We start from the raw sequence: 26,743 nt of genomic DNA, 5'->3' as shown, positions 1-26,743 counted from the left end.
TAGCCCGGGCAACAAAGTGACACTCTGTCTCAAAAAAAAAAAAAAAAAAAAATGTTTAGTAAAACTTACCTATAAAACCATCTGGGCCTATACGATATACTAATTAATTTATACAGAAACAGATCTTTAGTTATTTCCATTTCTTAAGTGGTTCTAGATTTTTCAAGTTTATTATGTCCTACCAAGTCGATTTTGATTGAATTATAATTTTGCCAGCACTCTTACCTAGTTTATCAATTTTAGTTGTCCTTTCAAAGAAACATCTTTTGGTTTTGCTGCTCTGCTGTACTGTTTTTCCTTTTTTTTTTCTTTCTTTCTTCTTTTTCTTTTTTGAGACAAAGTCTCGCTCTGTTGCCCAGGCTAGAGTACCGTGGCGTCAGCCTGGCTCACAGCAACCTCAAACTCCTGGGCTTAAGCAATCCTTCTGCCTCAGCCTCCCGAGTAGCTGGGACTACAAGCATGCGCCACCATGCCCAGCTAATTTTTTCTGTATATATTTTTAGTTGTCCAGCTCATTTCTTTCTATTTTTAGTAGAGATCGGGTCTCGCTCTTGCTCAGGCTGGTCTCGAACTCCTGACCTCAAGCGATCCTCCCGCCTCGGCCTCCCAGAGTGCTAGAATTACAGGCGTGAGCCACCGTGCCTGGCCTGCTTTACTGTTTTTCTGATTCATACTTATCTCTGCTCTTATCTTCATTATTTCCTTCCTAGCTCATTACTTTGCTGTTCTTTTTCTCCATTCTTAAGTCAGACATTTAGCTTGTTAATTTTCAGTTGATATTCTTCATTAATATAAATTTCTGAGGGTTAAAATTTCTTTTAAGCACTGCATTAGCTATATCTCACAAATTTTAGTATGTACTATTCTCATTACTCCATTCTAAATATTGTCTAATTTCCATCATGATTGCTTTTTAAATAATCTTTAGGTTTTAGAATATATTTCTAAATTTCCAAAAAACAAGAGGTTTTTTTTTTGTTTTTTTTTTTTGCTACTGACTTGATTTAATTGCACTGTGATCAGAGAACAGGATCTGTGTGATATCAATATTTACTGAAACTTGCTCTTGGCTAGAATCCATGGTCAATTTGTATAAATTTTCCATTTTTGCTTGGAAAGATTAAGAATTCTTCAAGTTCTTCAATTATTACTGCATGGTTTCTATATATGTCTATCATATAAAACTATTCTATTATTCAAGTTTTCCTTATCCTTACTAATTTTTTATAAGCTTGATCCATTAGTTACTAACAGAAGTATGTTAAAATCTTCCCTAAGATTTGCTATCTCCATGCAATTCTTACATATTTTGAGGGTAGGTTATTAAGTACATAAGTTTAGCTACCTTCCTGGCAAACTGTTCCTTTTACATTATATAGTGGCCCTATTTATCCTCAGTAATGCTTTTTATCTTAATGTTTGTTTTATCTGATAAAAATATACCTCTTTTTCTTGGTTAATATTCACCTTGTTTATCTTTTTTTCTATACTAACTTTGAGCTGTCTTTATATTTTATGCGTTTCCTATAAGAGTATATAGCTAAACCTAAGACTGATTAATCATTTCCTTTTTTTTTTCTTAGAGACAGGGTCTTGCTCGGTCACTCAAGCTGGAAAACAGTGGCACAATCATAGCTCACTGTAACCTTGAACTCCTGGGCTCAAGCAATCCTTCTGACTACAGGCAAGTATTACCATGCCCAGCTAATTTTTAAAATTTTTTTGTAGAGACAGGGTCTCACTATGTTGCCCAGGCTGGTCTTGTACCCTTGCCTCAAGCTATCCTTCCACCTTGGCCTCCCACAGTGCTGAGATTATAGCCATGAGCCACCATGCCTGACCTAATCATTTCCTTTTTATTGGTTTTCATAATCCATTTACCTTTATTGTTAACTAACGGTATATTTTGATTTATTCTGTCATTTTATGCTTTCTATTCACCCTCTCTTTTCTATGCTGTTTTCTTATTTTTCCTGAATTTTACTGGATTGATTAATTTCATCATACCCTTCCTCTCTACTCCTTCGTTGCTAGTTTAGAAGTTATACATTCTATTATTTTATTGATATCTTTAAAATGTCAACAGACATATGACTTAAAGTCTAAAGACAATATATGATCATCATTGCTAAATAAGTCAATGCTTATTTAGATTTACCCCATGTTTACCAATTATTTAGCTCACCATTCCTTCTTAGATCTTATTTCTTCCATCTTAGGATCAATTTTCTTCTTCCTGAAGTACATCCTTGAGCAGTTCAATTAGCAAGGGTCTGTTAATGGTAAATTCTCTTAGTCTCTTTGAAAAGGTCTTTATTTCATATTACTTTTTTTTTTTTTTTGGAGACAGTCTCCCGGGCCATAGTGCAGTGGTGTGATTATAGCTCACTGCAACCTCAAACTCCTGGGCTCAAGCAATCCTCCTGCCTCAGCCTCCTGAGAACCTGGGACTATACAGGCACACACCGCTTTGCCCGGCTAATTTTTCTATTTTTAGTAGAGGCAAGGTCTCGCACTTGAACAGGCTGGTCTCGAACTCTTGAGCTCAAGCTATCCTTCCACCTCAGCCTCCCAGAGAGCTACGATTACAGGCGTGAGAAACCACGCCTGGCCTCATATACTCTTTTTTTTGAGATGGGGTCTCACTGTGTTGCCCAGGCTGGTCTTGAACTCTTGGCCTCAAGCAATCCTCCCACTTTAGCCTCCTGAAGTGTTGGGATTATAGGCATGAGCCACCACACATAGCATTCTCATATACTCTTGATAGTATAGCTACATTTAAAATTCTAGGCTATCAATTATTTTCTCAGCACTTTGAAAACTAGATTCCAATGCCACTATTATGAAATCAGTTGTAGGTCTGGTAGCTTTCCCTTGTAAATAATTAGTCTTTTCTTTTGGGTTGCTTTTAATATTCTCTTTGTTTTCAGTGTTCTATAGCTTTACAATATTGTGTCTAGATGTGGGTTAATTTTTTTATTTGTAGTGCTCAGGATTGCTATGCTTCTGAATCTGAGGACTTATGTCTTTTATCAGTTCTGGAAAAATTTCAGTCATTCTCTCTCCATCCTTCCCCAATTTCTTTATTTTCTTCTGGAACTCTTTTCAAACATACATTAAACCTTCTCATTTTATCCTTTATGTCTATTGACTCTTTTCATATTTCATTGTCTTTACTTATTTCTCTTTGCTGCATTCTGGGTTATTTTCTTCAAATTCACCTTTTAATCCAGCTATTTCTAATTTTCTAAATAAGTTATTCCTTTGAAGATTTTTGAATTTCTGTCTCACTCTGTCACTTGGGCTAGAGTGCAGTGGCCTCATCGTAGCTCACTGCAACCTCAGACTCCTGAGCTCAAGTGATCCTCCTGCCTCTTCGCCTTGCAAGTAGCTGGGACTACAGGTCCATGCCACCGTGCCTGGCTAATTTTTCTATTTTTTATAGAGACAGAGGTCTTGCTCAGGATGGTCTTGAACTTTCTGGCCTCAACCAATCCTCCTACCTCAGCCTCTCAAAGCGCTAGGATTATAGTTGCAAGCCACTGCGCCCAGCTCTGATTTTCATAATTTTTTTTTTTTTTTAGGCTAGTCAAGTGAAGCAGTGGGAGTAGAGAATGAACAAAGGAATCTGTAACTGGGTGTGATCAGTTAGTTGTAAACACCACTGCACTAGGATCAGCTGACTTTCATAATTTTTAATACCCTGATATTCCTATTACCTAAAATTCAGGAGGGAGGGAGTTTAATCCTGAATTTTATAAATTTCGAGTATAAGCCCACTGATAGTAGGCTTTAACTATGAGAAGTCTGCAATGGCTTGGGTTGAGAATGTGCCCCTCCATAGCTTCAACAGTAATCACCAATCTAGAACCATTAATGTTAATGGTTTAGCCTGGCTGTTCCTGGGTCACTTTATTAACATATTAAACGTCCAACATGCAAGAAAGTAGAGAAGACAATTCCACAACCACCATTCTTCCACCCCGCAATTAGAGTGCACACCAAGACAGACAAGTTTCCCATTAGTTTCCCTATGCTAGAGAGTGATATTTTCCTAATTTACCTTTCACTGAAAATTCTGGCTTCATGAAGAATTCTGAATTCTAACTTCCTTCTTCATGTGGACCCAAGATAAAGCTTCATCTTTTACCCCTTCCTGGCTCCTAAAACCCAAATCCCTTGGCCCCTGTGGAATCTCAATTATTTACTGCTGTTTAAATTTTCATCCTTGACTCCTTTTTTTACCCTGAGGAGTTAGTTCTCTTGCTTTCTTTCTCACCCCTCTATTCCTCTGCTTTCTTATGGGCTCAGCTATATATTATAAGTTATTTATTTACTTTTAGAGATGCAGTCTCACTAGCCCCACCTCCCACCTCAGCCTCCCAAGTAGTTGAGACTATAGGTGTGAGTCATCGAGCCTGGCTCTAAATGTTATTATGTTTTATCTAGCATTTTTAGGTGTTTTGTAATTAGGTAAATGTTTGTCTGTTGAAATTGGATTTATTTCTGAGGAATCCCACTCAATTTTTCAAAGATGGTAGTTAGACAGTAAGAAAGTTCTCATGAGATAAGAAACAGGTTTTCTTGGTCCAGTGAGCTTCCTATTTCCAGAAATTTTCAAGTATATGCTGACTATATGCTCAGTAGTGACACTATAGCATGCATTCCAGTACTAGGTGGGGATCTGAACTAGATCTCTGGTTCTCACCTAGGGTCAATTTTGCCCCCTACATGACATCTGCTAAAGTCTGGAGATATTTTCAGTTGGTACATCTGCAGGGAAGGGGTAAGAGTGCTACTGGCATCTGGTGGGTAGAGGCCAAGGATGCTACTAAACATCCCACAATGCACAGGACAGCCCCCCACAGCAGCAAAGAATTATCAGCCCAAAACATCAACAGTGTTGAGGTTGAGAAACCCTAATTAAATTACTACTACGGTATCCCCACAAATCTGGGGATTCTATAAAGCTATAAAAAAATAGGCTATAGATGTAGTTTTAGTTGCAAAAGACTTTTTGATTAGCTAACTTTCTGTTGCCAATGCTAAGAAAGTAGTGTTAAGAATAATTGATAAACCAAGATATCTAGATACACAATTCCAAAGTCATTTATTATTCTTTTAGAAGGGACTTAAGGTATCTTAACCTAGAAATATTTATCTGTTTAGTTTAACCTAATATTAAATTTTGTTTGCATCCTTTAAGTCCCAATAGACAACAGAGAAAAACAATCCTAAAATATGCTTGGCAGTAAAGAAAGATACCTGGGGGTTAAAATGGTACTGTGACTATAGATCATTACTAACTGATTATTCCTGAAACTTTATACTGTATATATTATCACAGTGTCCTTCATTAAATACCAATCTACCTTGATTTCAACCTAAAGCTTCTAAGTTTCCTATGTTGATAATTAACTACAGAACTATAATTTATATTCATGTCCTAGAGATGCTTAGTAAATATCCTTGCTATTTGCCAGACACTAACCTAAGAGAGTGGTGATTAGGGTGCTGATATTAGTTAAATGGAGTCTTAAAATTTTAAACCTGGAAGGGATCTACAGCATTGTTTCCAGGACATAATTAAAGATGTTTCCCAGCAACTAAGGCCAGTAAATAAGTCCTTTGGCCAGGAGTTGAGACTAGAACCCAGATTCCCTGATGCTCATCTCAGGTCCATTCATTCTTTCATTAACTACCTAGGCTCTTGATAACTTACTTGGCAAGGCTCTTCTCACTCTGCTTCTGGCCCCTAGCCCTGGTCCTTCTAGTAGTGGCAACAGTGTCACCTATAATTCTCATCAAGCTGCCTTAACACCAAATGCTTAGACTTGTATGGGTAACTAAAGGTACCAGGTTGAGTATTTTAATCTAGTATATGGTATTCCACAACAGCCCAATAGCAGAGGTCCTGATGTATATTTAACAAGAATTCAGAAAATGTTTGCTACACTGTTCAGGGCTCATTCACCTTTAAGCATGAGCTCAAAAGACTACAGGCATTATTGTCTTTTTTTTTTTTTTTTGAGACAGGGTCTTGCTCTGTCTCTCAAGCTGGAATGCAGTGGCATCATCACAGCTCACTGCAACCTCAAACTCCTGGGCTTGAGCAATTCTCCTGCCTCAGCCTCCCAAGTAACTGGGACCACCAGCTCACACCACCACACCTGGCCTATCTTGTGGCTGGTCTCAAACATCTGGCCTCAAGCAATCCTCCCCCCTTGGCCTCCCAAAGTGCTAGGATCACAGGCATGAGCCACCACACCTGGCCTAGTATCTCATTTTATAGGTGAAGATATTGTTGCTCAGGGAGATACAGTAACTACTTTGAGGTAACTAGTAAATGGCAATGCTGAAATAAAAACCTAGTTCCATTTCTATGACCAAGTCATCAGCTACAGTTCGGAACAGGAGCTTATAAACTGAGCTCCTCTATCTTGCTGCATTTCTTCAAGGGCTACCGTGGTAAGGAGGGAAGGGAATGACTGGGTACAGTCTCAGGCTTTATTTGAATAAAGGATCCTACAGCTGAAAAAATTAAAAAAGCCACCAATATATTGTTACTTTCTGGAGACTGGAAATAAAAAACAAAAACCAAACCAAAAAAAAAAAAGGCCACTAATACAGTGAGAAGAGCACTGAACTGAGAGTTAGAAGATCTGTGACACTGGCCTGCTGCTCCCTGACTCTGGGTAATTCACTCCCTTTCTGTGAGTTCCACAGCTTCCTCAGCTTTAAATGAGAGCCAACTCAATTCTAATATTCTGAGTTTCACAGAATACTGAGTTCAATCTGATGAAGAAATTTTAGGATTACTAGAAAAGGAAGCAAACAATTTATAACTCTCTCAAATTCTAAATGCATAAAAACAAGTATTCTCCCCCATATATCTACAAATTCCACATACGCACACAAGAACTCTCATAGATTCTCAGCTTCAGAGAAAGTGGGAGTTGGAAAGCTACATTCTCTACTATACTATAAACATCCTGAGGATCGAAAATGTTTTATTCATTTCTATTTCTAATACTTTCCTGTTGTTCTGTTATACAACATGAACTCAATAAATGTTTCCTGCATGGCTCTGTGTTCATCAGCCTTTAAGTATGAGACCAGAAGATTGCAAAGATGCTTCATGCTATGACCCTAGCCTCCTGGGAGTGACTCATGTCTCACTTTCTTTTTTATTTTTTTAGAGATGGGGTCTGGCTCTGTTGCCCAGGCTGGAGTGCAATGATCCAATTGTAGCTCACTCTAACCTTGAATTTCTAGGCTCTAGTGAACCCTACTGCCTCAACTTCGCAAGTAGCTGAGACTACAGGCATGCACCACCACACCTCGCTAATTTTAAAAAAAGGTTTTGTAGAGATCGGGTATCGCTATGTTGCTCAGGTTGGTCTTGAACTTCTGGTCTCAGGCAATCCTCCTGCCTCTGCCTCTCAAAGTGCCAAGATTATAGGCATGAGCCACTTGCAACCAGAGATGTAGGTATGGTATGAGCCCCCACCTAACTTGCAGGACTCAAAGGACCACATATTAGCAAACAAAGCTAAAAAAGGAAACTAGTAAAATGTCATACAATGAGTGAAAGGTCTCACCTGGACCACCTGCCATAGGAAATCCTGCCTCCATCCTAACCGAACTTCCAGCTCCCATAGGTCCATTCATTCTCACATCTTGGCTTCGGTTCTGAGCCAAAGCCAGGTTGATAGCACCTTCCCCTGAAAATGATAGTCAAGTTATTAAAAGGAAATCATCAGAATAAGATGCAAATTTTGTAAACAACAGGTACAAAGTGCTTTAGTTTTCTGTGTTTTTGAAGAATTATGGTTAATATACCACCACAAAAATGGTGAGTTCAACATTACATGGGTTTTTCTTTAACCCATCTGAGCAGGTTTACTTAAATGGAGCACAAGGAGATTATAACTAATTCTTACTTGTAATACGGCAGAAAGGCAATTATTAATGATGCTTAGTGTCAACAGAGAGCCCAGAGCTCTGAATATTTTTCAACCAGCTCACTAATTGTGTGTGTGTGTGTGTGTGTGTGTGTGTGTGTGTGTGTGTGTGTGTGTGTGTGTATGAAGGAAGAAAATGTTCTCAGAAACTCAAAATCCTAGACTTTCTTTTAGGAATTTATGACCAGAAGGCAGAGACATGAATAGGTTTAATGGAGAAAGAACATAGGATGGTGTGGAGACACTGTTAATACTTGTGAACAAAACGCCAATTTCCTTTCAGTAACTGCACTACAAACATATTTCCAGCAGAAAAAAAAAATCATGCAATGAAGAGGAGATAGGTTGCCACTAATTCACCTCTGAGACACCTAATGATAAGACCAACATTTGTATAGGGTTTATAATGCTTACAAAATTTTATCTCATTTGAGTTCCACAATAGCCTGGTAGGTAATGTCACTAGAAGTATTCCAACTATTAATAAATAGATCCTAAACTTAGAGGCAACTTAAATCTTATTTAGTTCAATGACAAAAGGGTCTCTGAAATGAGATTCAGAATGCTTCGTGCACTTAATCCAAAATCTTGACTATTGTTACTATGGAAGATAGCATCATGTTGTGGACAGTTAAAATATAGCTAGCCTGTGGCTGATGAGTTTAAAGGCTGCACTCATCCAAGTCCTTCCATAGTGGAGGGTTCTGGTTTATAGTCAGGTGGTAAAGCAGAAACTTAATGAGGCACAACAGTTTCTCTGTCCTGTCACTGATCTAGGTCAGCTTTCTGTATATATTCTAACCAGAGAGGCTGGCTGGTTATAGGGAACAAACATCCTACCAATAAGGGACCAATCACTGGGGGCTGCAAGATGTCCTAGCTTGCCGATAGGAGCCAGGCATGAAAGAGAATACAGGTCTTGGGGTTTTCCACCAAAGGGAAGGAACTATTAATATACCAGACTTGCTAAGACATTCTAAGCCCAGAGCATTGTTCTTGAAACAGACATCAGATCGTGTCACTCCTCTGCTTAAAACTGCTCCACTGCTTCCCACTATTTTAGAAATAAAAGCCAAACTTCTTAATAGGCTATATAAGACCTCAAATTATCTATTTATCACAGTGCTGTTCAACAAAAATACAAAATGAGCCACACATGTAATTTAAAATTTTCTAGAAGAGTAAAAACATAAAAAGAAACAGAAGAAATTAATTATATATACTTTATTTAACCCAATACATCCAATGTATTATTATTTCAACATGTAAAATAATATAAAATTAATGAGATATTTCACATTCTCCTTGTAGGATGCTAAGTCTTCAAAATTCAATATGTATTATATTCTTACAGCATATGTCAGTTTGGACTAGCCACATTTTCAGTACTCAACAGCCACATACAGCTTGTGGCTACCATACTGGACAGCTCAAAGATCTAGCCCTTGCCCATTTCTCTAACCTCACCTCATGATATTTTTCTCCTTCAATAACAAGGATTCAGACCCAGTGTCATTTTTTAGTTTCTTAGGCACACAAGGCTGCTTTTCACCTCAAGGCCTTTGCACATGTTCCTTCAGTCTAGAACAGTTCTCTGCACTCTTCACATAGCCAGCTTCTCAATTTTTCATATAATCTTAAATGTCCCATGCCCAAAAAGGCCTTCACCAACCATCTTACCCAAGGTTAGGTAACCCTTATCAGAATATCTTGTTATTTCTTCAGAGCACATATAATTATTCATTCACTTGTTTTCTTGTCTGCCTTCCCCATCTCTACACAAGGGTAATCATAAGTCTGCCCTAGTTCCTTTACATCTGTTTGTCCCAGCATAATTATTAATAGTATCCCATTTCACTCTCAAAAGTGTCCTGATTTAGATGATAAATTATATAGTCACTCTAACTATATCCTTTATACGTAAAACAGTGCCTGTTACATGGTAGGTGCTCATTAGTTATTTACGGAATATGTGATAGTCATCTTATCATAACCTTACAAACAATTACAGGCATTATCTATATGATAAATGCCTTCCTGGAAAACCTTACATTCTATCAAATCTCACATTGACAATAAGAGTCTTGGGGCAAACTCAAAATGTACAAGGCTTTGTAACCAGAGCTCTAATAAAAACAATAATTGAAGGAGACAATACCCAGAAACAATGGAGTGGAAATGCCTTGTTCAAGGCGCTGAGGTAATGCAGATGCAGTGGAGCTCTGAGCCACTTAACGGGGCTGCCATTAAGGTGGGCACCGAAGGAGGTGCAACCTGACATGAGCTGAGAGCCATGCAAGGCTGAGAGGTGCATGTTTGGGGAAGGCACCTGAATGTAAGTTCTCATTCTTAATTTTTTTTTAAATAGAGCTCAAAGGACTCCCACCTATGCAACAGCTGAGCTAATGGCTTTTTTTCTTGTTGATAATTATAATTCTCTTTCCACTATTCCAGCTATTCTTGCCTAGGAAAAAAATCACACATGAATAAACACAATTTCCACATTATACTGTTATCAGTCCTCTATTTGCCAATTGCATATATGCTAATTGGTGTCAAAGAAACACATTTAGAGAACACTATTGGCTCCCAAACTTGCCAACTGCGAGTTCACAAACTAAGTCCTTTGGGCCAAATACGGCCCACTGCCTGTTTATTTCAATAAAGTGTTATCTGAACCCAGCCACATTCACTCATTTGCATATTACCTATGGCTGGTTTTGCCCTACAAAGGCAGAGTACTTGTGACAGAGATTTTATGGACCGCAAAGCCAAAAATATTTATTTCTGGCCCTTTACTGAAAAATTTTGCAGACTTCTGCATTAGATCACCATGAATTTACAGAGGGATCACAAAATGTCCTTTAGAAAGATGCCTCCCAAGCTCCCTGGCCAAAACTCAAAAAAGGAAGGGTACAGAGAGTATTCCTCAATGGAGAATGGACTACTGGGGGAACAACCTGTCCCTCAATTCTTGCAGCAGACACCACGACAGTGGCAACACTTCCTCTTCACAACTTACAAAGTCATCACCAGTTTCACAAAAGCAAAAGCTGCTGCCACTCTTTTCACTCCTGCCTGAATTCTCAGGAGTATGGAAAGAGAGAAAAGGAGATCACCTGGGACACATATGTAGCCTAAAATCTAAAGAACCCTTTCTGTATTGTGATAATCACTGTCATATGTGAATTTCATAATTTCTTAAAATATGTTATCTATTTGCTTTCTTAGTCATACTTATGTTTGAATTTATGGCCATAATATTAAAGGGGAGACAGCATTTTATCCCTTTAAGAACCTGTAGGAAATAGGTCTGATTCAGAGATGAAACTGGTACTTCCTTCTCCAGTGAAATACACTACCAATTAAGGTTCCAAAGTCTCTAACTCAGCCAAATAGGTAACAGAAACTATAAAACATTTGAGGTTTTTAAGAAACCACGTAAGTGTTCCATAAAATATAAACAACCTATATATTGTTATTTTATCCAATAGTTTTTCTACTTCTACTATGGCCAAATCATCCTATAGATTGCTGTGATTTAATTTTACTTTTCTGGATCCTTTTAGATAATCCAACATTTTTCATGATAAACTGATTATTCTTTAAGTCACTATTCCCTTATTTATCAAATGATGGTATTTATCCCATTTCTCAATCTATATATAGCTCTCTCTAAATAATCTTCACTTGTTGGTATTGCCCCTTCTGGGGTATAGCAACCTACAAAGCTAGACTGCACAAAATGTGTCTCACTCTTATATACAAAATGGTGACCTCAGCTGCTGAGGTTTTATGGAGCATTTAGGTTCTAAGTAAGCACAGGGTCAGGAAGGCTTGGTCCAATAGTGAAAGGGAAGGCTGGCATCAATGGTTGCCACCTTGTTGTATCCACACAGAAGGGGAAAAGAGGGTTCTGGTTCCACTGGGTCCCCAAAATACCCCCCACACATGGTACTTACATCTCTCACATGTTTGTCTTTCTTACTAAGGTCATGAGCTCCTCTGAGTTCATAATGGTAAGTACCATATTTTATTTATCATTATATTCCAAGTGCTAAAGCTTACAGTCTATGGGGTAATAAAACAATAATCAAATAATTGCTCTAAGAAAGCGTGAGATAAATGATCTAAGGGAAGGAAACAGACTTTTGTGAGAACATGTAACAAAGAACTGTAACTTAGCCAAGGAGTTCAGAAAATATATCATCAATATTTAAGCTGATACTTGAAGGCTCAGTAGGCATTAACTAGGTGAAAGGGGAATTGTTTGGGACAGGATTTCATACAGAAAAGACATCAATGCAAAGGACCTGTGCCAGGAGGAAGAATTGTGTGTTCAAGGAAACAAAAGAAAGCTGGAGAGGCTGGAACACAGAAAGCAAAGGAGGAGAGGTATACAAGATAAGGCTGGGTGAGGAATGTAGAAGTCAGATGATGCAAGGCCTGAGATCATGGTAGGGAGTTTGGTGTTCACTCTTTGAACAACAGCAAGGGACAGCAGGGCTTTAAGTTGTATGTGGATCCTATTTTCATTTTGAAAACGATTACTCTGGTGAAAATATTTTACTAAATGTCCATCAATGGATGAATGGATAAAGAAATTGTGTTGCATATACACAATGGATTATATACCCATAAAAAAGAATGAAATCCTGCCATTTGCACAACATGGATGGAACTGGAGAACATTATGTTGAGATAAGCCAAGCACAGAAAGACAAATCTCACATGTTTTCACTCATATGTGGGAGCTAAATATTAAAAACAATTGATGATCTGGAGACAGAGAGTAGAATCATGGTTACCAGCGGCCGGGAAGAATAGCAAGGAGGGAGGATAAAGTGGGGATGGTTAATGGGTGCAAAAATATAGTTAGATAGAATAAACAATATTTGATAGCACAACGAAGTGACTATAATCAAAATAAGCTAGCAAATACTTTAAAATAACTAAAAGTGGAACTGGAATGTTCCTAGCACAAAGAAATGATAAATGCCTGACATGAAGGATACCCTAATTACCCCGATTTAATTCACATTGTATGCCTGTATCCAAACATCACATGTATTCTATAACTATATACAACTATTATGTACCCATAATAAGTAAAAAGAAAAAAATATTTGAAAAATGAACATTGCTACCCAAGGACTATCCAGGACCTCCCAATCTGTTAGATGAATAAAGAAAATACTAAAGTTTATTTGGTAGAAGGAAGCAATTGAAATTAGATTTTTTTTTTTTTGAGACAGTGTCTCACTCTGGTGCCTAGGCTAGAGTACAGTGGCTTCATCATAGCTCACTGCAACCTCAAATTCCTAGGCTCCAGCAGTCCTCCTGCCTCAGCTTCCTGAGTAGCTGGGACTACAGGCGTGGACCAACATGCCCAGCTACTTTCTCTATTCTTTATAGAGATGGGGTCTTGCTCTTGCTCAGGCTGGTCTCAAACTCCTGGCCTCAAGCAATCCTTCCGTCTTGACCTCCCAAAGTACTAGGATTACAGGCATGAGCTACCCAGCCTGGCCTTGAAATTAGATATTCTTTAAGCTGGGCAAGGTGACATGCACCTGTAGTCCGCGCTACTCGGGAGGCTGAGGTAGGAGGATCACTTGAGCCCAGGAGTTCAAGTCTTAGCCGGGGCAACATAGCAGAATGCTGTCTCTTAAAAAAACAAAACAAAACAACTAAGCTAAATTGGAAAAAAACAAAACAAAACACTAATCTACGAAAACTGAACACACACACTCATATCAATTCCTGGTCAGGATATAAACAAAATCTAAAGTCTGAAAGACTGCAGCCCAACGCTGTGGATACTGAAGACCATTAGGACACAGCAATAACCTCAAAGTCTCTTTTACCCTAAGGTGCTGCAATGTGAAATACAGGTTACATAAGTTACTTGACATTCTGAAACATAAGAGCAGAGGAACAAACAAACCAGCATAGAAAATCATGCTATATTCTACTATTGTAATGATTTTGGTCCCGATAGGCACATGGCAAAGTGAAAGACCTTCAATCTGAACGGAGAGAATCCCTAGGTCCCGAAGCTGCTGGTTGTTGCTCTGAGCCAGGATCCGTAGCCGCTCCGCTGCTTCCCGGGGGATGTTGAATGTCACACGCACACTGTTCCAGGGCTCTACCTTCTGTACTTTTAGCTTGCTGGATTCTTGGTCATGAAAGAAAGAGAACACTATTAGTAATCTATGTGGAACTAAAAGACAAAACAAAAAAAAGTAAAAGAAGAAGGCAGAGCACCAGCTTGGAACAGCTGAGATAGCTTAGGCTTTGGAGTTAGAATTCAAATCCAAACCCAGCTTTGTCACTTAGCACCTGGGTGATGATGAACAAGTTATTTAACCTTTCTGAAACTTACCTTTCTCTTCTTTAAAACTATGAAAAAACTACTTCATGAGATTGTTTGAGTACTAAATGAGATAAAACATGCAGAAAACCTAGCACGGTACCTGACACACACTATAAGCACTGAATAAACAGAAAGCAATTAAGATGGAGAAAGAAACACAAAAAAGAAGAGAGAGGGCCTGAGCAGTGGCTCACGCTTGTAATCCTAGCACTCTGGGAGGCCAAGGCAGGAGAATTGCTTGAGCTCAGGAGTTCGAGACCACCCCGAGCAAGAGCAACATCCCATCTTTACCAAAAAGAGAAAAAATTATCCAGTCGTGGTGGCACGTGCCTGTAGTCCCACCTACTCGGGAGGCTGAGGCAGGAGGATAGTTTGAGCCCAGGACTTTGAGGTTGCAGTGAGCTATGATGATGCCACTGCATTCTACCTGGGGTGACAGAGTGAGACTCTGTCTCAAAAAAAAAAAAAAAAAGAGAGAGAGGCAAATTTAAATTAATAGATTAATGTTTACTTCTGGACTTAGTTCAATGTATGTGAATAGAGCAGCTGAGAACACCTCAAATTTCACGTAACATTCCATAAAAATTCTGGATGCAGATATGTGAACTATAGGATATTAGGGAATCCGCAGCTACAATCTAACTGATTTAAAGAAAGGGCACTAAAAATCAAAAGAGTAGATTTACTCTTAACATTTTATAAAATGTTAAGCAATTTTATCTCTCCAAATTAAATATTTGAATTTTAATATTCATATTTAAATATCCATTGGGCATATCTAGGCAAGATATTCATAGAGACAGGGAGTAAACATTTCTTCCAATGTTCTACAAATGCGTTAATTTAAGGAGGGCTTCATTAAGTCTTGATTCCTTTTTTTTTTTTTTTTGAGACAGAGTCTCGCTCTGTTACCCGGGCTAGAGTGCCATGGCGTCAGCCTAGCTCACAGTAACCTCAAACTCCTGGGATTAAGCAATCCTTCTGCCTCAGTCTCCCGAGTAGCTGGGACTACAGGCATGCACCACCATGTCTGGCTAATTTTTTTCTATATATATTTTTAGCTGTCCAGATAATTGCTTCTATTTTCAGTAGAGACAGGGGTCTCGCTCTTGCTCAGGTTGGTCTCGAACTCCTGACCTCGAGCAATACCCCCACCTTGGCCTCCCAGAGTGCTAGGATTACAGGCATGAGCCACCGCACCCAGCCTCAGTCTTGATTCTTTGTGTCTTTTACTTTTAAAAATTTTCCTACTTTATTTTTTAGAGACATGGTCTCTGTCATCCAGGATAGAGTGCAGTGGTGTGATCATAGTTCACCGTAGCCTAGAACTCCTAGGTTCAAGCAATCCTGCCTAGCTTCCCAAGTAGCTAGGACTATAGGTGTTGGCCACCATGCCTGGCTAATTTTTAAATTTTTTGCAGAGATGGGGGGTCTTGCCATGTTGCCCAGGCTGGTCTTGAACTCCTGGCCTCAAGCAATCCTCTCACTTTGGCCTCCCAAAGTGCTGGGATTATAGGCTTGAACCACTGTGCCTTGCCAAAATGTTTTCTACTTTAAACAAGAATAGAATTTCCACTGATGCACATCAAACTAAGGGAAAAACCAACATAAATCTGACAACTAAGTTACAGTAAGGATATGAAAACACTGTATTTTAGCATTACAGCAAGCCTGAAAAGTCAATGCAAACTTTATGACATTTTTTAAAAAAGATACAAAAGTTAACCTAAAACTATAAAACTCTTAGAAGAAAACATAGGGCAAAAGCTTTGTGACACTGGACTTGGCAGTGATTTCTTGGATATCACACAGGTAACAATAGAAAAAAACAGAAAAATTAGATTTCATGAAAATTTACAAATTTTGTGAATCAAAAGACACTATCAACAAGGCCAGGCTCGGTGGCTCACACTGTAATCCTAACAACTCTGGAAGGTCAAGACAGGAGGATTGCTTGAGGCCAAGAGTTCGAGACTAGGCTGAGCAAGAGCGAGACCCCGTCTGTACCAAAAAAAGAAAAATTAGCTGGGCATGGTGGCACACGCCTGTAGTCCCAGCTACTCAGGAAGCTGAGGCAAGAGGATCCCTTGAGCCCAGGAGTTTGAGGTTGCAGTGAGCTATGATGACACCACTGCACTCAGAGCAAGACCCTGTCTCAAAAAAAAAAAAAAAAAAAAAAGGCTGTCAACAGATTAAAAAAGCAATCCTCAGAAGGAAGAAAATATTTGCAAACTGTAATATCTAATAAAGGATTAATATCCAGAATATTTATAGAACTCCTAAAACTCAAATGGGCAAAGAACTTGAATAGACATTTCTCAAAAGAAGATATTCAAATGGCCAATAAGCACATGAAAACATACTCAACATCATTAATCCTCAGAGAAATGCAAATCAAAACTGTAAGATACCAACCTCACACCATTATAACAGCTACTATAAAAAAAAACAACCCCAAAATAAATGTTGGTGAGGATATGGAAAAATTGGAACCCTTGTGCACTACTGGTGGGAATGTAAAATGGTAACAAGCTACTGTGGAAAACAGTGTAGCAGTTCCTCAAAAAATTAAAAATAGAATTGCCACATGATGCAGGAATTCCACTTCTGAGTATACACCCAAATGAATTGAAAGCAGGGTCTTGAAGACATATTTGTACACCCATGTTTACAGCACCATTATTCACAATAGCTAAAACATGGAAGCCTGGCATGGTGGCTCATGCCTGTAATTCTAGCACTCTGGGAGGCCAAGGTGGGAGGGTTTGCTTGAGGCCAGGAGTTCCAGACCAGCCTGAGCAAGAGTGAGACCCCATCTCTACTAAAAATAGAAAAAATAAGCAAGGCGTGGTGGCATGGGCCTGTAGTCCCAGCTACTCAGGAGGCTGAGGCACAAGGATCACTTGAGTCCAGGAAGGAGCTCAAAGTTGCAGTGGGCTATGATTGTGCCACTGCACTCCAGCCTGGGCAACAGACCGAGACATTATCTCTAAAAAACCCAACAGAAACTATGCATTGAATGTTAATTTATCCAGACATGGAATTCACTTGTTCTAATCTGAAAAAATGAGACTACTTGTTTAAGAGCAATGAGATAACACAACCATAGGAATTTATTTATTTATTATTTAAATTTTTTTAAGAGATAGGGTCTTGCTCTGTCACCCAGGTTGGAGTATAGTGTTGTGATTACAGCTCACTGCTGCCTCCAAATCTTGGGTTCAAGCAATCCTCCTGCCTCAGCCTCCTGAGTAGCTGGGATTACAGGAGAGAGCCACCTCAGCTGGGTAATCATAGGAATTTAGAAAGGATTAGACAATATTTAGTCTAAGCCTATCGTATAGACAAGGAAATTGAGACCCAGAATGGCTAAGTGATTTGCCCAAAATCCTGTGGCTACCTAGCACCAGAGATGGCATGAAAATACACCTTTGATTCTCCGGGCAATTTCCTACTTATGACACTTATGCCTCCAAACAACAAATGGCAGGTAGCTGGGATTCTGGTTCCACTGAGAATAGACACTGCAGGGTTTCTTCCCACTCTGAAGAGTAGTACAATCTTGCATATGTTTTATACAAACATCAGATTTGTTTAAGGTATTATCATTTGTGATATGGTTGCAGAAAAATCCTTATTCATAAAATAGTTATATTTTATCAGAAGCTTTTGTAACTTCCATCATGTTTGAGAAGATCTGACTTACAATATTTTTTGGACCAAGAATATAATCTGATAGTACCATAAAATGAGATTTGGTAATTTATTTAAAAGCTATAAATAGGCCGGGCGCAGTGGCTCACGCCATAATCCTAGCCCTCTGGGAGGCCGAGGCGGGCGGATCGCTCGAGGTCAGGAGTTCGAGACCAGCTTGACCAACAGTGAGACCCCATCTCTACTAAAAATAGAAAGAAATTACCTGGCCAACTAAGAATATATATAGAAAAAATTAGCCGGGCATGGTGGCGCATGCCTGTAGTCCCAGCTCGGGAGGCTGAGGCAAGAGGATCGCTTGAGCCCAAGAGTTTGAGGTTACTGTGAGCTAGGCTGACGCCACAGCACTCACTCTAGCCCGGACAACAGAGCGAGACTCTGTCTCAAAAAAAAAAAAAGCTATAAATAAACTGCTTTAGCAATATATAAAAAAATGTGAGTAATTAATTAAGAGCATTGAATAATTTCAGGCCCAGATAGGCCCTTATAATATCATATATTACAACTATGATTATGGTTATTACAATAATGGTTATAACTACAACTTCAACATGAAAAATTATCGAATACTATGTATGCTAAATAATCCATAACTATGAAGAATCTTGTATAACACAGTAAAAAACCCTTGGGAAAAAACAGCTTCTCTCTAGACATCAAATTTCAAAGGAAAAGAAAAAAAAAAAAAACCTAAAAAAAGCTAATTAGCACTTGGTCAAATTAGGATTTGTGATAAAAGGATAAAATTCAGGCTTTTCACATGTCTGAAGGGATTAGATAATTGTGCTAACCAGAAAAGATGGAGAATATCTAAATCAAGGTTCAAAAACACAAATGCCCACAAGACTCAGACAGGCAATCTATAATATAAATGTGTGAAGAATTCAGATGAGAACTACGGTGAAGCGGGGATACCCTCAGTAGCAGCCATGACTCAGTAATATCCGGGAAAATGGAACTTGATGTTATCAGATCTTCCTACTTTTAAAGACAAATCCAAAAATTTGGATTTTAATGTAAAATATCTCAATGTTTTTTTTTTTGAGACAGAGTCTCGCTGTGTTGCCTGGGCTAGAGTGAGTGCTATGGCATCAGCCTAGCTCACAGCAACCTCAAACTCCTGGGTTTAAGCAATCCTACTGCCTCAGCCTCCCAAGTAGCTGGGACTACAGGCATGTGCCACCATGCCCGGCTAATTTTTTCTATATAGGTTTTTAGCTGTCCAAATAATTTCTTTCTATTTTTGGTAGAGACGGGGTCTCACTCTTGCTCAGGCTGGTCTCGAACTCCTGACCTTGAGCAATCCACCCGCCTCAGCCTCCCAGAGTGCCAGGATTACAGGCGTGAGCCACCGCGCCTGGCCAAATATCTTTTTTGTTTTTGTTTTTGTTTTTTTTTTTGAGACAGAGTCTCGCTCTGTTGCCCAGGTTAGAGTGAGTGCCGTGGCGTCAGCCTAGCTCACAGCAACCTCAAACTCCTGGGCTTAAGCAATCCTTCTGCCTCAGCCTCCCAGGTAGCTGAGACTACAGGCATGCGCCACCATGCCCGGCTAATTTTTTCTATATATATTTTTAGTTGGCCAGATAATTTCTTTCTATTTTTTAGTAGAGATGGGGTCTCACTCTTGCTCAGGCTGGTCTCGAACTCCTGACCTCGAGCGATCCACCCGCCTCGGCCTCCCAGAGTACTAGGATTACAGGCGTGAGCCACCACGCCCGGCCAAAATATCTTAATTTTTAAAGCACTGGCAATGAAACTTAAACATTAAAAAACAAAAAACAGGCTGGGTGCAGTGGCTCACGCCTGTAATCCTAGCACTCTGGGAGGCCAAGGTGGGCAGATTGTTTGAGCTCGAGACCAGCCTGAGCAAGAGTGAGATCCCATCTCTACTAAAAAAAAAATAATAATAAAAAGAAATTAGCTGGACAACTAAAAATATATAGAAAAAATTAGCTGGGCATGGTGGCGCATGCCTGTAGTCCCAGTTACTAGGGAGGTGGAGGCAGTAGGATTGCTTGAGCCCAGGAGTCTGAGGTTGCTGTGAGTTAGGCTGATGCCACAGCACTCTAGCCTGGGCAACAGAGCAAGACTCTGTCTCAAAAATAAAATAAAATAAAATAAAAAACGAAAAATAAACAAATAAAAAATCCCCAAACACTAATGGTTGCAGGCTGGGTCCAGCAGGCTGTTAATGACTTCCGATATAAAATTTAAAGGAGCAAATTTAAAGTACATTTTAAGCAGACTAATAGAATAATAGTTTTCTAAGCTTTAAAGGGCCTTTAAGATCCAGTTTAAGCTTGTCAATTTACAGGTAAGGAAACTGAAGACTAGAGAGTTAAAAACAATAAATTTGGGACTTGAGAATTACTGCTATCCACTAGATTATTTAAGAATTTCTATGTTAAGTAACTTTATTATATTCAGTTCCTCTATGTACTTAAAAGAAACACAACAGTATTTCTACTTTTCAAAAATCCTAAAATTTCACCTTTGCCCTTAAAATCAGCCTTTTGACCCAGTTTAGCAAACGTCTGCTTTGTAAAAGTCCAGATAACCATGGAAGGGCAAACACTACAAAACCAGTAACAAGAAGGAAAAAAAAAAAATTAAAACAAATTACCCATGTGTAGCAAATTGGGCACATTTTTCAATATTGCATCCAATTTCCACTTGAAGTCTTTATCATCTATATTTCCTTTGAAGGCCACAAAAATTGTGGAATCTTCCAAAGCACTATCATTTTTTGTGTCATCATCTTCTAGTCCAGAGTCAAAATCCATCTCAGAGTCTTCCACTGTTGATGAACACAAGGAAGTATAGATGTCTTCTAAGTTTGGAAGGTCATCCAAAACCATGGTGAATATTATTCCAGAAGCATATGCCAAGTGGACGATGAGAAAACCTTTGAAAAGAGGAGATGAAAAGAGTATTAACCATGCATAATTATCCATTCAACAATGTGTAATCCACAATTCTGTGAAAACTGTAATTTATTTGCCAAGTAATAAGGAAGTACTATAAAAATTAAGAAATTACAGAGAAGATAAACTATTTTAATTAAGAAATTCAGTTGGCTGGGCGTGGTGGTTCATGCCTATAATCCTAGCACTCTGGGAGGCCCAGGTGGGAGGATCGCTTGAGATCTGGAGTTTGAGACCAGCCTGAGCTAGGGAGAGACACTGTCTCTATTAAAAAAAATAAAAAGAAATTAGCCAGACAACTAAAAATAGAAAAAGCTTAGCCAGGAGTGGTGGCATTCGCCTGTAGTCCCAGCTACTTAGGAGTCTGAGGCAAGAAGATCGCTTGAGCCCAGGAGTTTGAGGTTGCTGTGAGCTAGGCTGATACCATGGCACTCTAGCCCAGGCAACAGAGCGAGATTCTTTGTCTCAAAAAAAAGAAAAAGAAACTGTGATTTGGGTGGTTAAGAAACAACAGCATTCAGAAAATCCCTTATAAATACCACCATCCTTATTTAATTGCCACCAGCATTTTACCGATTTTAATGAACTGTAGAGGTAAATAAACAAAACTAATAAAGATTTTTAGGGCTTAAAACTGCTGCTCAGCAGGAAAAGTCTACTTGCTGAAACTGCCTAAAAAACTGTAGCTATTTAGCAGCTGTTCCAAAGTTGGAACAACTCCAAGAAAAGAATTTAAAATCCAAGAAGTATTTTCCAAAAAAATCTTTAACTGGAAAGAAAGAGACTAAAAAACCTGGGCTTTGATAGTCTCCCTAAGATGTTGTTGGTTATACCATGAAGGCTGTGTATCCAGATCTGGAAAATCTTCTAATGGCAGCCACATCAAGTCAGCTAATCCAGATTCAGGAATTGTCAGTTTAACAATGATATGGACACTATACATGTGCTTAAAACAACAAGAAACTGAAAATCAGTCTATAAAAAATTGCTGGCCTCTCCCCCTAAAAAATACTTCTTTAAAGAAACTTCTTCCAGATAATGTATTCATTGAGATAACGTCTTCTTAAAATCTAGCTCTTAATAAAGGATTTAGTATCAAAAATAACTGACAAATCTTTGAACTGAAGTTTAGTGAACTGCTCCCATAGAGAGGAACATATCATAGTTGACTACCGCAAGAGACTCATTTGCTCACTTATGGTCATCTGTCACAAGAGAGCATGTGCTGTCTTTCTGGATTTGCTAAGATTAACCACCAGTTTTATCTTGCTCACTCACATAATAAATTTACAGATCATCTAATGATTTCACTTCTTGAGGCTCTTTTGATCTTTTATTAAGAATCTAGGAGTAAATGTGACATTCAGGAGAATTTAAAAAGCAGACATATTATTCATTCTACCTTTCCAGTAGAAATCATTTCAGGGTAACCAAATAGCTCCAGTTGATGCAGGAGTCAACTGGAATCAATTACTTTTGTAGAAGAATGCCAACTTAAATGTAAAAAGAACAATATAATCAGAAAAATCACAATTTTGTAACTCCTAATAAAAGAATTAGGCAAGGGTCATTAATAAGGATAAAACAGCTGGGCACAGTGGTTCGTACCTGAAATCCCAGCACTTTGGGAGGCAGGACGATCACTTAAGGCCAGGAGTTCACCTGGGGAACATAATAAGACCCTGTCTCTCCAAAAAGAATTTAAAAAATTAGCTGTGTGTGGTGGTGCATACCTGTACTATTAGCTACTTGGGAGGCTGAGGTGGGAAGATCACTTAAGCCTAGAAGTTTGAGGTTTTAGTGAGCTATGATTGTGCCACTGTACTGCAGCCTGAGTGACAGAGAGAGACCCTGTTTTTTTTTAAAAAAAAAAAAAGGATAAAACAGTATGTTAAAAACTGAAAGAAAAAAAAAACTGAAAGAGAAATGGATATTCACATGATGCCAAAGTATCATCTCAAGAGATTTGCTACTGGCAATGGGAAAACTAACTTCATAATGGGAAGACAGAAAGATGTGGCAGTCACCACCTGAATGAAATGATCAACCTTAAGCATCACTAACAACCAGAAATTATGTGCAATACTAAGTGCACAGCATTGCCATGAAATATTCTTGCTAATAATGTTCAGCCTTAATCTAACAAGTCTTTAACAGGAGACAGAGGAAAAACTTAAATAACACTATGAGGAAGTAATTAGACAAATCTAGAGTGTAGAATTTCCACTGGAAATTGGTCTCAGTGGTCGCGGGAATAAAAAGGTGGGTAAGAATTGTTCTACATTATAAGAGATTTAAGAGACTTAATCCAATGCAGTATTTTGTCCTTTATTATATCTTGGTTTGTAAAAAATAGATATAGAGCACATTTTAGGATAATTAGGGAACGACTGCTAATTTTTTAAGATGTGATAATAATAGTATTGTGATTATACAATGTCATTATTTCTTATGAGATGCATACTCAAGTATTTAGGGGTAAAATGTCATGACTTCTGTAATTCACTTTAAAATAATTCAGGAAACAAAAACATTAAGCAAATATGGCAAAGTGTTAATGGCTTAATACAGGTGATGAGTATATAGGTGTTCATTATTCTATATTTTTTATACTATAATTTCATGTTTATGATTTTTCATAATAAAATAATAAAAAGAAAGAAAGAAAAATGGGCTAGAAATGGTGGCTCATAACTGTAACCCTCACACTCTGGGAGGCCAAGGCAGGGGGATCACTTGAGGGGAGTGTGCACACCAGGAGCTGAGGCACCAGGAGCTAGCAAAGCTTCATCTGTATTCATAGCCACTCCCCTCCCCATTGCTAGCATCACCGCCTGAGCTCTGCCCGCCCTTTCCCCTGCCCTGGTAGAAAAATTGTCTTCCATGAAACTGGTCCCTGGTGCCAAAAATTTTGAGGAACTGCTGCTTTATAGTATTTATTTCTGCCTTAAATAGAAGAGTCTTTATTTTAAAAAACTAAATGTAAAAATAAGACTTAAGTATAACTCTAAATTACACAGACGTTCATAGCAACATTATCCACAATAGCCAAAAGGTAGAAACCACCCAAATGTCCATAAACAGATGAATGGATAAACAAAGTGTGGTATATACATACATACTTGGAATATTATTCAAGCAAAATAAGGAATGAAGTACTGATAGTGCTATAATGTAGATAAATCAAAAACATTATGCTAAATAACAGAAGGCAGACACATATTGTATGATTCCATTTATATGAAATATCTAGAATAGGTAAATTGATAAGAGTCAGACTGCAGGCTGGTGATTATGAGAGGCGAGGTCTGGGGGATGGAGGACAAGACTTCTTAATGGGTATGAGGTTTTATTTTGGAGTAAAAGAAATGTCTGGAACTATTAAATACATAGATGTAGTGGTTGTACAACATTGTGAATATACTAAATGCCATTGAATTGTTCACCTTAAAATGCCTAATTTATGTCATGTGAATTTCAACTCAATAACTTAAAAAAAACCCAAAACTCTTATAAAAATCAGCACACTCCACTCAGAAAGCACCACATTTAATTTCTTCTTCTCACAAAACATTTTTAGAAAAATATTCTCCCTAGATAATTTTTCTTATGTCTTTTACTGTTTTAAAACATCAATTGAGGCTGGGCAAAGTGCTCACGCCTGTAATCTTAGCACTCTGGGAGGCCAAGCTAGAAGGATCGCTTGAGGTCAGGAGTTTGAGACCAGCCTCAGCAAAAGCGAGACCCCATCTCTACGAAAAATAGAAAAAATTAGCCAGGTGCCAAAAAATAGAAAAAAATTAGCTAGGCATGGTGGCGGGTATCTGTAGTCTCATCTACTTGGGAGGCTGAGGGAGGAGGATCGCTTGAGCCCAGGAGTTTGAGGTTACTGTGAGCTAGGCTGATGCCATGGTACTCTAGGCTAGGCAATAGAGCGAGATTCTGTCTCAAAAAAATAAAAAATAAAAAATCATCAATTGAGCATCCAGCATGAGTTTCTCCAAGCAGGAAGCAGCAGTCAGTCTTTGTCAGTTAGATAACGATTTGCATAGGAGTAGCTGCTCAATAGGATGAAAGGTGGCAATAGCTCCACTGTGCTTGCTTCCCTACACCTGTCTCTGGTTCTTAATAGCACTCCTACTTACCTCCTAGGATCTGGGAGTGAAGGACTCAATGCACTGCTGAGTACCTTCTACCCCTGGACCAAAGCTCTTAAGTCTCAGAATGACAGAAAAAATTTTTTTTCTAAATACAAAAACTACTTTTCAGTAACTTGGAAATGTCAGTGTCATTAAGGAAAAGAAGCAACAAACTCTTAGATGACATTTAATGTCAACAATGATGGCTTACTAGAGTAGTTACTTCAGCAAAATGAGATAAAAATCTAAGGATGTTAGGGGACCAAGGCATAGATCTTATGTGAATACCCCAAGCCTCTTAATACTATACATGAAGGAAATTCTCAAAAAAGGGGGAGGGGGCAGGGAGATGATGCAATAAATGCTTTAATATTAACATTTTCTCATGTGGGCTCATGAAGCATTTCTGAAGAGTCCCCTGTGCCAGCTTAAACCCACTATGACACAGCCCCCAGGGGGGACTATCAGGATCTGTTATTAGAGTGCTATAAAAAAGCTATAGGGGAGGAAAATATAAATTTCAAGATAAAAACAATCTAATTTATGCTGGGCTTACCTCAAATCTAAACATAGCCTCAAATCATGAGTTGTGTTGAGTTTGCAACTTTCAATATTTTCTATTTTTAATCAAAAATATTTGCTTGAAGTGCAATCTCCTGTTAGAGTTTTAATTAACATAGAAAAATAAGTATTGTTTACTGGTCTTTCACTGTCTTCTACAATGAAATATAAGATCATCATTTATGAAAAAGATGAGAAACCACATAACAAAACAGTTTATAGTAGAAACGCCATTTTAAAAAAGAAGAATGGCATTTGCATTTTATTCAATTTCTCTAAGAAGAATAAACACATTGTAGATAGCTTCTCCAAAAAGAGAGACAGTATCAGAAACACCAAAAGTATCAAAATTAAGTTAGGTCCTCTCTGCTCTCTCACATAGGATTTCACTTACCAAAATGTCTCTTAATTTTTATCATTTATCCAAGTCATCTTCTAAGTCCAAACAAGCTGACATTTTTAGGGCTTGGATTTCAAGGTAGCAGCCAAATGAAAATTCTAAAAAGAAAGAGAGAGAGAAAGAAAAAGTCATAGTATAATATTAGTATTATGTAGAAATCGCCGAGGTATGGTATCTTTGCCATATAAGTCAATGCAGTATCACAAGTTACAAACTCAATGTTGGCATCTTTAGAGAATGTTAAAATAGGGTTTTCATTAAGTCTATAAACATCTTTTTCTGAGATCTTAAACCACTCATCAGCAAGCATTCAAAGCGCATGCAAACAAAACTTAGAGACTTATATTTAAGAATCATGACACTAGGACTCTAAGATTTAGAGCCCTCCCTATACTTTCATTCCTAAATCTGTCAAGTTAAAATGAATTAACATCATGCCACACAGTTTGCAAATACCTGGAGGCAAAACCAAAATATTTTGTACATACATTAAACACACATTAAATATAAAACTCACTTCTTTTAACAGAATTTGTATTCTTACCAAAAAGTGCCTAACTGGATCTAAACAAGTCTTTAAACCTAATTTCTCCTTTATAGGAAATTCAAGAGATGGAGCAACAAGAAAAATTACACAAAAACATAACCTAACAGACCTAGAGAATATG

At 38.3% G+C, this 26,743-nt stretch overlaps 1 protein-coding gene across 6 annotated transcripts in view; it reads right to left on the bottom strand.

Annotated features, from left to right (window-relative positions):
- NCOA6 (nuclear receptor coactivator 6) overlaps positions 1-26,743 on the bottom strand; it is a 99,797-nt gene that overhangs the window by 40,934 nt on the left and 32,120 nt on the right. For 4 of the 6 annotated variants that reach the window (XM_045528762.1, XM_045528764.1, XM_045528765.1 and 1 more), the window contains 4 exons: positions 26,070-26,173; positions 20,675-20,956; positions 13,984-14,139; positions 7,602-7,724 (listed from right to left, as the gene is read on the bottom strand). In XM_045528762.1, the coding sequence (XP_045384718.1) occupies positions 7,602-7,724; positions 13,984-14,139; positions 20,675-20,956; positions 26,070-26,094 (586 nt within the window). In that variant the 5' untranslated portion in view covers positions 26,095-26,173. Of the gene's footprint in view, positions 1-2,185; positions 2,238-7,601; positions 7,725-13,983; positions 14,140-20,674; positions 20,957-26,069; positions 26,174-26,743 lie in introns of those variants that run through there. The other 2 variants (XM_045528766.1, XM_045528767.1) reach the window with 2 other exon arrangements.

Source organism: Lemur catta, chromosome 17, assembly GCF_020740605.2.
Source record: "Lemur catta isolate mLemCat1 chromosome 17, mLemCat1.pri, whole genome shotgun sequence".
Classification (NCBI taxonomy): domain Eukaryota; kingdom Metazoa; phylum Chordata; class Mammalia; order Primates; family Lemuridae; genus Lemur; species Lemur catta.
This window is presented reverse-complemented; position numbering and strand designations above follow the sequence as displayed.